Source organism: Arachis stenosperma, chromosome 9 (assembly GCF_014773155.1).
Source record: "Arachis stenosperma cultivar V10309 chromosome 9, arast.V10309.gnm1.PFL2, whole genome shotgun sequence".
NCBI lineage: Eukaryota > Viridiplantae > Streptophyta > Magnoliopsida > Fabales > Fabaceae > Arachis > Arachis stenosperma.
This window is the reverse complement of record NC_080385.1, coordinates 149,291,088-149,301,742: the sequence shown is the minus strand read 5'-3', so window position 1 is coordinate 149,301,742 and position 10,655 is coordinate 149,291,088. Positions and strand designations below refer to the sequence as shown.

The 10,655-nt window shown below is 32.3% G+C and overlaps 1 protein-coding gene across 1 annotated transcript; it reads right to left on the bottom strand.

The window, feature by feature from the left end:
- Window positions 1-3,545: 3,545 nt before the first annotated feature.
- LOC130950887 (bark storage protein A-like) lies at window positions 3,546-7,038 on the bottom strand. The gene is made up of 5 exons (XM_057879486.1): window positions 6,681-7,038; window positions 5,738-5,893; window positions 5,432-5,641; window positions 4,406-4,585; window positions 3,546-3,879 (listed from the first exon to the last, which is right to left on the bottom strand). The coding sequence occupies exons 1-5, from the start codon at window positions 6,996-6,998 to the stop codon at window positions 3,703-3,705; spliced, it is 1,041 nt and encodes a 346-aa protein (XP_057735469.1). The 5' UTR covers window positions 6,999-7,038; the 3' UTR covers window positions 3,546-3,702.
- Between the last annotated feature and the right edge of the window lie 3,617 nt (window positions 7,039-10,655).

Sequence of the window (10,655 nt, the reverse complement as noted above, 5' to 3'; positions counted from 1 at the left end):
GATCCATGTAGATCCCCAAGTATGAGACCCGACGAGTTTGGAGGCACATTGAGTAGCAAGTGACAATTTCAACCAACCGACTTATAGTATATTTCAAGCAGATTGATTGCAGACTTTGGAAGTTCTGAAAGATGCCAAAACCAACCAGGTCTGATTGAGACATCACAGAGGGCAGGTACCCACTCATGACCAGCAGGATCTCCCTCGGCCGCATATCTGTTAGAAACAAAAAAATATTGAACAATCTGAGACAAGGCATAACAAAGAAAACATTGTCGTTTTGGGACATATATCACCATTCGAGCAACTAATATTGACTCTGGTCCTGAAATCTTCCAAAAGAGAATCCAGATAGTTCCCATTGATGTTTCCATCTCCTTTTGACTCAGGAGCATAAGAAATAATCTTTTCCACTTCATTCAGGCACTTAGAAAATGGTTTAACTTCATTAGAGCTAACAGAAGCGTTCCCTTCGCTCAGAGTTCTCGCATTTAACAAAACCCAGTTCCAAAATTAAAGCAAACAGCATAAAATGCCACTCAGAGAAAACATAATAGCTCAGAGAATCACAGAGAAAGTTACAAACTTTGGTCAATTAACACACACCCGAGATACTGAAAACAAAATAAAATAAAGATTGAGGATCAAACCTGAAAAGGGCCACAAGACAGGGTTTGAGTGACTGTATGAAGAAGAGCAAGCTTAGTGTTACAACGGTTTCATGGAGCAAAATTAAAAAACTGTGACAGAAGCAGCAGAGAGGAGAGTGTGTGTGAAAGTGAAGTGAGTGAGTGAAAACACAGAAACAGGGAAACAAAGACATTAACTACATAAGAAGATGAGTGAGAAGAAATGCAAAATTTAGAAATATATTATTATTATTATTATTATTATTATTATTATTATTATTATTATTATTATTATTATTATTATTATTATTATGAAGTCATGAAATAAAAATAAAAATAAAAATAACAATAAAAATAAAAATAAAAAATAAGTGAAACATAGACGAGGACAATAACCTAGCCCTTAAAATTGGCTAAATCCCTGAAGCATATTTAGTACTATGATAGTGACTTCACTAGTATTTTAAGGCACAAAAAATAAAATTAGTTCTATGCCATTGAAAAAATATTAAACCAAATATAAGATTCATAATGACAATCAACAAAGAATTAAATAACAAGTATTTCCTTCTTTCATCGCTGTCTTAGTTCCTTAAAACTCTCTGGTTTGCTCATCAATTTTACAGTCCTTAAATAACAAGTATTTCCTTTTTTCATTCGAGTGTTTTTGCTATCTAAAACATATGCAATGAATAATGATTAAATAATATCTATATTATTTCATTTAAATTCTAAATTATCATTATTTGAAAAATTGTTGCTAAATTATCTAAATTGTTGCTAATCTCTACCAAAAAGTCTCAATAATTTGCACTTAAAAATCAACTAAAGCTTAATCCAACATCATTTTAATGGATATGAAAAATAAAAGAGCTAAGACATTGAACGTTGTCATCAAACTAAATAATTCTATAGCAAGACAGTAAGAAAGATCTATTCTCATTATTCCTTAAAGAGAAACAAAACACATTGAATGTTGTCATCAAACTAAGTCCTTATAAAAGCCACGAAAAACACTTACAATGATAAAACGACTAGGAAAGACAGAGCAGAGGCAAGATCCACTTGCATGAGCAAATTAAGCTCTTCCCAAGGCTGGGATGAGGAATATCAAATTATCATCATACCAAGGCTGTGAAGAATTGAAAATATCATTGCTTCAACTTTTCCATATCATAGTAGTAATTTATTCTCTAACCTCAGAATTAAAGCAAACACTATAGCTTCAATTAAACAAGCAAGAATTGACAAAATTAACAACAGGAATATATTTTTGTAAAATTTGTTCAAGAAAAGACTTCCCAAATAATCAAATCTGCATTTTAATTAGCTACAGATTACGTATACTATGACAAATGCTACTGGCATGCTTGTTATGAGCTGTATGTGAGTGAATAGACCAGTTGATACAGTGAAAGTGTGAATCGAAGCAAATTTCTACTTTGTAACAAAATCAGGTAGTGTCCAACCTAAAAGTCAAATCACTGACAATTGTTGCACTAATAACAAACTAGGAAGACCTAAATATAACTGGACAATTCAAAGAAGGAATGAACAACTGATCTATTGTAAAAAATTATCAATTAAGTTACCTAGCTTGTTCTGGGGAATGAACTGGCGTCTCTGTCCCCAATTTACCCAAACCTAGAATTTCAATTTATTTTACATTAATAAAGTGGTTGATTAACAACTAAATAAACAATGATATTGATGGAATCATCAAATGACAGTGTGATCTAGCGAAGTGGGTGAGCCAGAATATAAGGATTCTTTGTGGCGATGAAAAGGGAAGAAAACATCAGCGTCACGGTTTCAAGTTTCAACTAACTTGGAACAATAAAATCCTACCTTTGTTAGAACTCACCAAATCATGAAGCAGCTTCTGATTGCGCGAAGGAGGCTGACGGCGACACTCGAAGCAAGAAGACGACGAGCCCCTGAACCTGCTGCTTCTGCCGCCGGCGACGAAGAGCGCAACGAAGGCGCGCGCGCGACTATGTGCAAGACGATGACGAGACAGAGAGCAACGGCGATGCCACGGTGAGAGAGATGAGAGAGACCGAGCTCCAGGGGGAGAGAGAGAGAGATACGAAGGGGAGGGAAGAACTTGAGAAGATGAAGAAGAATTTTGAAACCCAGAAACAATTTTTTATTGGAAGAACTTGACAAGATGAAAAGGATTTCTGAAACCTAGATTTCAAAAACAATTTTTTTTAGATATATTTTTGTTTTGTTTAATTTTTTAATTTTAAAATTTGATTAATTTAAAAGTATATTTTTGTCTCATCAAATAAAGAAAGGATGTTTAAGTCTTTTTATAAAATTAAATAAATAAATATTTTTTATTTTTATTTAATTAAAAGGGTGTTTTAGTAAAAGCAGTGATATACTATATATTTAAAAAAGAAAAAATTAAATGCTGACGTGGAAAATAAATTCCACATGGCTTATTGTTATTTGTCCATATCTTAAACGTATCGGTACGTATTAATTTATCATCGTACCGTAGCCATCACCATCTCGTTTACAATGTAAACGACATAGCAATGCTACGTAAGTACGTATTTTCATAATAATTTTAAAAATTATTTATTTCAGTAAATAAAATATTTTTTAATTTATTTAAATAAAAAATTCCTATTTAAATTATATAATTTTATTATTTTTAAAACTTGAAAAAATAGAACATCTTCAGAATAATGTATAGTAATTAGCATTTTATTATTTTTATTCTCGTAGATATTTAATAATGTAATAGTAGTTAGACCAATCAGTGATTAAGCACAACGAATAGAATTCAAGTGTCAAGCATTCATGAAAGAAGATGCTTCATCTGAAGGACATAATATTAACAGGATCGTGGAAGTTGTTGAAAGTTAGAACTACTCAATTCTTATATCATCAATTAAAACTAAAATAAAATAAAATGATATTACAAGTTACACAATACATTAACTTTTGCTTTTTACCACAAGAATGGCATGAAGGGTTGTTTCAATTTCATTGAACATGAACACAGTAAACAAACCCTTAATTGATTGAGAAATCAAAATAATAAGCAGTAGTAGCTTAATTAAAGCAGAGCATAGTGAGGATTTGGTAATGTTTTCAAGAATTCAATAACAACTCTGGCAGTATTAGATGCTGCAAGAGGCCCAAATATTTGAATGTGATTATCTCCTTTCTGTTCACCTGCTAAATCTGATAGCCCTCTAATCACCAGCACTGGAAAACTATTTGACAAACTAGTCTGCGAAAACCCATGCATTACCATTAGCATTATTAATTAATCAATGTGAGACTTTAACTACTTATTAAAATTTTGAAACGGTAATCATTTGTATCTAACGATGTCATCTTGTATTAAGTACTTAAGTGGTTAGCTCCTAGTCCGCTTAAGTCTCGAGTTCAAATGTATTTTTTATTAACAGTAATTCGTTAGCCAATAAACCTTTAAACAAAGTTCAGTTATCAAATACCGCGGAAAAAGAAAAAAAAAACTATGTCTTGTAAAAATTATATGTAAATCTTGTTAATTATCAGTTAAATTATATTTCATAATAAATTTTATAATTTCTAATTTATAGTAAATATTTACACATGTGTAAGCTTTGGCTTAAATTTTTGTGGATGAGTTGAATATGTAGTTTTACACACAAAGCCACAAAGGTTATTTATGATACTCCAATAATTAAAGCACCCAATATATTATGTGAAATTTTGATATAAGAAAGTAAATTCAAAATTACTACTAGAAAATGAGGGAAAATATATACCATGACTATTGCTGAGCTCTCCATATCTAGAGAGGAAACATGAAATGTTTGGAAGAGAAAGTCCCTGTAAGCTGCATTGTCAATAAAAGTGTTGGCTGTTGCACCCCTAAGACCAGTCACTAACTTGGGTTGCTCTGAAAGGCAGAAGCTGGAATTCACACACCGTTCTAGTCTTATGCCCTAAAATTCAAATGAGAGTAATCAAAGTAATTAATTAGCAAGAGAAAAATAAATTTATACTGTATATACTATTATACTGATAGTCTAAAAAAAAAACAAACAAAACATACATGTGCATCTGATTAGATAAATATGGATTTAGCCAATAATTATTCTAGAGGCTCTCGTCAAAATGTTAAATACAGAAATATTGTATTAAAATATAAAAAAAATTAAAATTTTAAAATATTTATTGTACAAAAAAAGTATGTAAAAATTAGAAAAAAATAAATAAGTAACCTTAACTAATATCTTTAATATACTTATTAACAAAACCATACGTATATATTACTATATTAAAAATATTATGTGTACATAAAAAAATCGATTACTACTATAATAAAAATTAATTTTAGAGACAAATTTTTAGTCTTCATTTTATATCTTATTTAATTTATATTTTTGTGATAATATATTTATCATTATTATTACATGTTATAATGACAATTATATACTTTTGTAGTTATTAAGAATGTCTTTACCGATAATGTCACTAAAACCTTTTACAAAGTATAAGTCAACTAATGCTTAATTGCCGCTAAAAATAAAATAAATAATCGTTAAAACTAATTTTTTTTTAGTAATACACCAAATCAATCATTATATATATAATTTTTAACTAATTTTTAATATATTTTAATATGTATTCTATACAAATAACTAATTAATTAAAAAATATTTAGTCCTATCATCTACAATCTCAAAAATCATATAGATTCACTTCCTTAATTGGACTATAGTGGAAAGTTTTGACACATTTCATAAGTGGCATAATTATAGAAAAAATATGGATATTATTTGCCTGACCTCCAAATTTGCAGCAAGGTTTAGCCATTGGCGAGTGGTATTGACCCAAATGACACGTTGGGGTGTGTTTGGGTCCCCAGATTCTGAGTAAAATTGTTCAGTGCTATATCCAACATGCCCCAACAAATTTTGCCCTTCTCCTCTTGGCACATTGAAGTTCCCAATATCCAACTTTCCAAAGTCACTAGGATCAACTGTCCCATTGGGGTTCTGTTCCTCCACAAATAATTGTAGCAATTATTTATTGGTCAAATGAAGTAATTAAAATGGGGACATGATTTATTTTGTAAAAAAGAGAGTTTGTACCAGCCAATCCCATAGGCCAGTGTCGGCAAATTGTGTTGGGATAGTGACATCACCAATGGACATAGAGCTATTAGCATTTCCTGCAATGCCAAAATGGACAATTCCACTTATCTCAAACATGTCAACCATATTCTGTGTGGCTGCTGCTGCATTCACCTAAGTAGAATAATCCATAAACAACCACATTATTTTTATGAGCAAGAAAAAGAAAACAAAAATACATCTTGCTACAAAAACTCAAAAGTAACCAAATGAAACATTATTATTATTGAGATTGCATTAGTCTATCTTAGCTTGTGTATGTTCTGTTTGACCTATAGTGGTTGATTATTATGTAGATTTTTATATTTTTTCTTTATGAAATTTTCAATTAAATTTATACAGTTTAAAAACTTTTGGTTAAGTTTTTGTACATTAAAAAAAATCAACTAAATTCTATAATAGTTGTTAAAAAGTAATATTTTTTATAATATTTCATCCTAAATTCAAATACGTAAATGAATATTTATTTCTTTTTTATAATAACAAAAATTAGTAGAGACTTATTAAAATTTTATTAAAGTTACAGGGAGGTATAAAATAATTAAATATATAAAAATTAAACTCTTAACAATTATTAGTCAAAACATATTTCTTTTCACTTATATTTATTTGGCCATTGTTACATGTAATACTATTTCAACTATCTAGCGTTGACTGATATATAAATCCAATTTATGTGGAATACAAGTCTTATTTCATAATAAATGATATGTGAGTTATCAATTATCACATAGCTAGAATAGTACACATTTATATTACTAAAGAAAAATAAATAAATTTTAACTGTTTTTTATTAGTTTTTTTTATCAAGTATTTTTGAGTATTAACGTAAATGTAACAATATAAGCTGGCATAATATTATATTTATTTTTAATATGAGTAAAGTGATATGAATATTTACCAGTCCAACGCCACATCTAACGTAGATAACTTTCTTGTTATGGATTTTTCCGACTCTGAATCTACGTCCAGCAAGATCAACAAATGGGTGTTTTGGATCTGATTGAAAGGCTCCAGTGGCAAAGAAAGCAGTCTCTTCTGGTGCATACACTGTGATTAGACCAACGTATGGGCCATTGCCATTTATTTTCTTGATTTCTTCCAGTGTCTTCCTCTTCTTTCTTGAAAATTCTGAGCCACAAACACTCAAAACCATAATCAACAACACTGCTACTCTCATATTCAAAGATCTTGACGTAGCCATGCTTATTAGCTTCATGAGTTGAGTTCCTCACATATATAATTGTTATCTTCAAACTCAGGCTTTGCGTTGGTGTGCGCGTGAACGACACTCGCTATAATTATTGTGTTAACATAAAGTAATAATATGGATTTGTTTACTACCATGTGTTTCTCGTGAGCTGATTTTCTTTCATTTGATTTGTTTTTGTTCTACGGCATGTATATGGTCAAGCATAATGATTAAATTTTTGTTAGTTACTCAGCGAGATTAGTTTTATGGTGAATGGTACGGTGACTTTGAAATTTTGCTTAATTTACCAAAAGTAAATAGATAATATTTAATAAATTTTAAATAGGAAAAGTATATAGAACCAAGAGGTGATCAGTTAAAAAGTAAACAATTTAATTAATTTATAATTATATTTAAATAATTTTATTTGTTTTTAATTTATAATATTTGATATTAATTGTTTTTCATCCTAAATTAAAATTTTGAATGATACGTTGGAGAATTAGGGGCGGAGGTTACAGAACTCTGCTTTTAACAATCTCGATTCTTAGTATATAAAAAATTTATAAAATATATAAAAGAACATTCATTTAATATGAAAAAGAAACATTCTGATATTTAGTAGAAGAAATATCTTAATGCCCAATATAAGCACCATCCACGTAGAGATTTTGGATTCACCTATAGGCATTTGGCTGATTTTTTACTGGTACCCTCTTAGTTCCTTAGCATTGTTGTTTTAAATATTTTACTTTTTGCTTTAAACATTTTATTTTTTATTTTTAAAAATAAATTAGGTAATTTAGGCACCATAGTAAAAAGCACCATAGAACTCACCTAGTTATATATATATATATATAATTTTCACTTAAGATTTGAATCAAATTTTAACATTTACTGAAAAATAATGATTGACTATACTCTTCGAACTTTTCTTAATTTGATTTACCGTGATTGATAAAATCTGTTCTGAGCTGCTGATTTTTTAGTGAAAAGCAAGTTAAAGAAGAGAGAAATGTATTATTGCATTAGTAAAAAATCACATTTTTATCGACCCAAAAGATATAGCTATATATATAGCCAAAAAAAAAAGAAGAAAGAAAAAAGAAAAATTATACTAGTTACTTCTTCATATTCTATTATACAGTTGTAATCTATTAGTGCACACGATGTCCAATAAAATAGAGAGTACTAGGAGTACTAATAGTATTCACACATTAATAGCCTTCCTTAAGTTAGGAGTGTACAAATTATACATTCCAAGCTTACTACATATCTCTTCAAAAGGACCTGGTATTAGTGAGGTATATTAACCTTTCAATGAGTCTTCTATATGGCTTAACATCATTCAATAATGTTCTTGATGACTTTGAGAGATAAATTGAATAATTCATAGGTGTGTTGGGTGGTTTTGAATCTAATAATCCATACTCTTTTAGGAGATCAAGAGTATACTTCTTTTGATACAAGGCTATTTCCCTTTTGCTTCTTGCAACTTTCATATCCAAGAAAAATTTTAGTTCGCCTAAATCTTTGATTTTGAATAAAGTGTTGAATTTCATCTTCACACGTTGGATTTCTTCTATGTCATCTCCCACTAGAACCAAATCATCGACATAAATAAGAATAGAAGTGAAACCTGTTGGAGAAGATTTGGTGAAAAGAGAATGATCTACCTTTGATTGTGAGTAACCTGAAGCAATCAATTACAGAGCATAACTTAGAGTTCCACTGGCGACTTGGTTGCTTAAGACCATATAAGGATCATTTCAGCTTGCAAACCATTCCTGGCTGTACATTTAAATCAGCGGGCAACTTTATATAGACTTCTTTAGGTAGATCACCATGAAGAAAGGCAGTGGTCATATCTAATTGATGAATAAACCAGTTCTTACTAACTGCAATTGCTAAGAGTACACGAAGGATAGTCATTTTAATTATAGGACTAAAGGTATCAAAGTAGTCATACCCTTATGTTTGAGTGAAGTCCTTGGCCACAAGCCTTGCTTTGTATCTCTCTTTAGTCCCATTAGAGTTATACTTAGTTTTAAAAATCCATTTACATCCGATTGCATGCTTTCCTTTTGGTAGAGTAGTAAGTTTTCAAGTCTTACTTTTGTAAGACCCAGAATCTTTGAAAAGTCTTATTATGATCAAGTCTCAAATCCTACAGTTATTTATAGCCTTAATTTCATAGATTATTTTGTTAAAGATAATTAAGGCAAGTTTTGATTTATTGGATTTGAGATAAGTTGTAATTATTATCCAATTTTATAATTATTGGATTATTTTCTATATTTAAAGTATAAGGTTGATAGTTATGAAATAATATGGATTTTACATGATTTTGATTAAATGAGTAATATTTTAAATATTATTACTGCTATTTTGGAAAATGAAGGAATTAAGTATACTATTTCTAATTTTTAGATTTGGACATTTTATTGAAAATAATTTGTGAAATTGATGAGCAAATAGTATTTTCTATGTACAATTAGTGTTGGATTTACATTGAGTTTCAATTACTATATTTTTTCCAATTTCATTTGAAATTACTAAAATGTCCCTAACCCTAATTTTTGAAAAAATGAAACCCTAATTCCCTTCACCCTAGCAGCCGCAGCCTCACCTCCCTCAACACACAGTTTTTCCCCTTAACCCTACCCTGTCTTCCCTTTCACCTTCAGCAAGTTCACCGAACTTGAAGCCTATAGCAGTACCCACGATTTCCTTTTCTTGTTCCATGGAGGAAGGAAACAGAATCAGGAAAGGGGGATCGAGCCAGAAGAAGGGAAGGAGAGGGAAAGGGCTTGGCGCCGCCGTTCAGTTCGCCACCAAGACCGCACCGGCGTGCTGGACCTCACCGCCGCCGTCGCGCCATCGTCGAACCATGGAGGGAAAGGGAGTGTCGCGAGTCACCGTCCCTAAACTGCAGCACCATGGAGCCATCCTGGTCGTGCCGCCTCTGCTGTTCGTGCTACCGTCGTCGATCAAGCTCGTCGCCGTCTCTGCCCAGCGCCGCCGCAGATGATGGGTCGCCGAGAAATGCCACCGTTGCTACTATCATCTTCGCGGTTTGAGTTGTTGCAGTTGCTCCTCGCGGTGAAGCCCGTCATGAGCGCCGCTGTCAGCCTCGTGCTTCTGGGTGCCGTTGGTAGAGTCACGCCGGCCAGATCTGCTGCAAGAGAATGGGAATGGAAGCGTTCCTCAGATGGCAACCGGAGCTCGGCAGGGGCTGTGCGCCGTCACTGAAATCACACAGAGAGAGATGAGACGTGAGAGGGAGCCGTCGCGGGGTTGCTGTTGCACCGCGTGGCCAGGCTCGCCGTGGTGGATGGTTGTCGCAATGAGTGTCGCTACTATAGAAGGAAACTGCGCCGCCGTGCTTGGCCGTCGGAAAACACCGCTTCCGTTGCCGAAAAAGTTTGCCGGTAAGGGTTTTAATTGTGGCTTCTGTCCTTTTTGAATTCCGAGAATACTATAGTCACTGCGTGTTGGTTTCAGTCGTCGTGATCGGAATTTGTCGCCGCTGCTGCTTGAAGTGGCTGCTGGGCTGCCGCCGAACCGGCCCGGAGACCGCCGCTGTTTCGGTTCAGCCGTCCTTTCTTAGTTTCGGTAAGTAATTATGTTTCGAAAAGCCTCGCGTTAGTATTCGGTCGTGTTGGTTAATGAATATGAGTTTTG

Bases quoted from the DNA above. Each gene is read 5' to 3' on its own strand.
- LOC130950887 (XM_057879486.1), bottom strand. From the start codon at position 6,998: ATGAAGCTAATAAGCATGGCTACGTCAAGATCTTTGAATATGAGAGTA. The intron at 5,642-5,737 runs GTACAAACTCTC...GTGGAGGAACAG, and splicing joins CTGGCCTATGGGATTGGCTG to AACCCCAATGGGACAGTTGA. The intron at 3,880-4,405 runs GTATATATTTTC...GGGTTTTCGCAG, and splicing joins AGAGCTCAGCAATAGTCATG to ACTAGTTTGTCAAATAGTTT.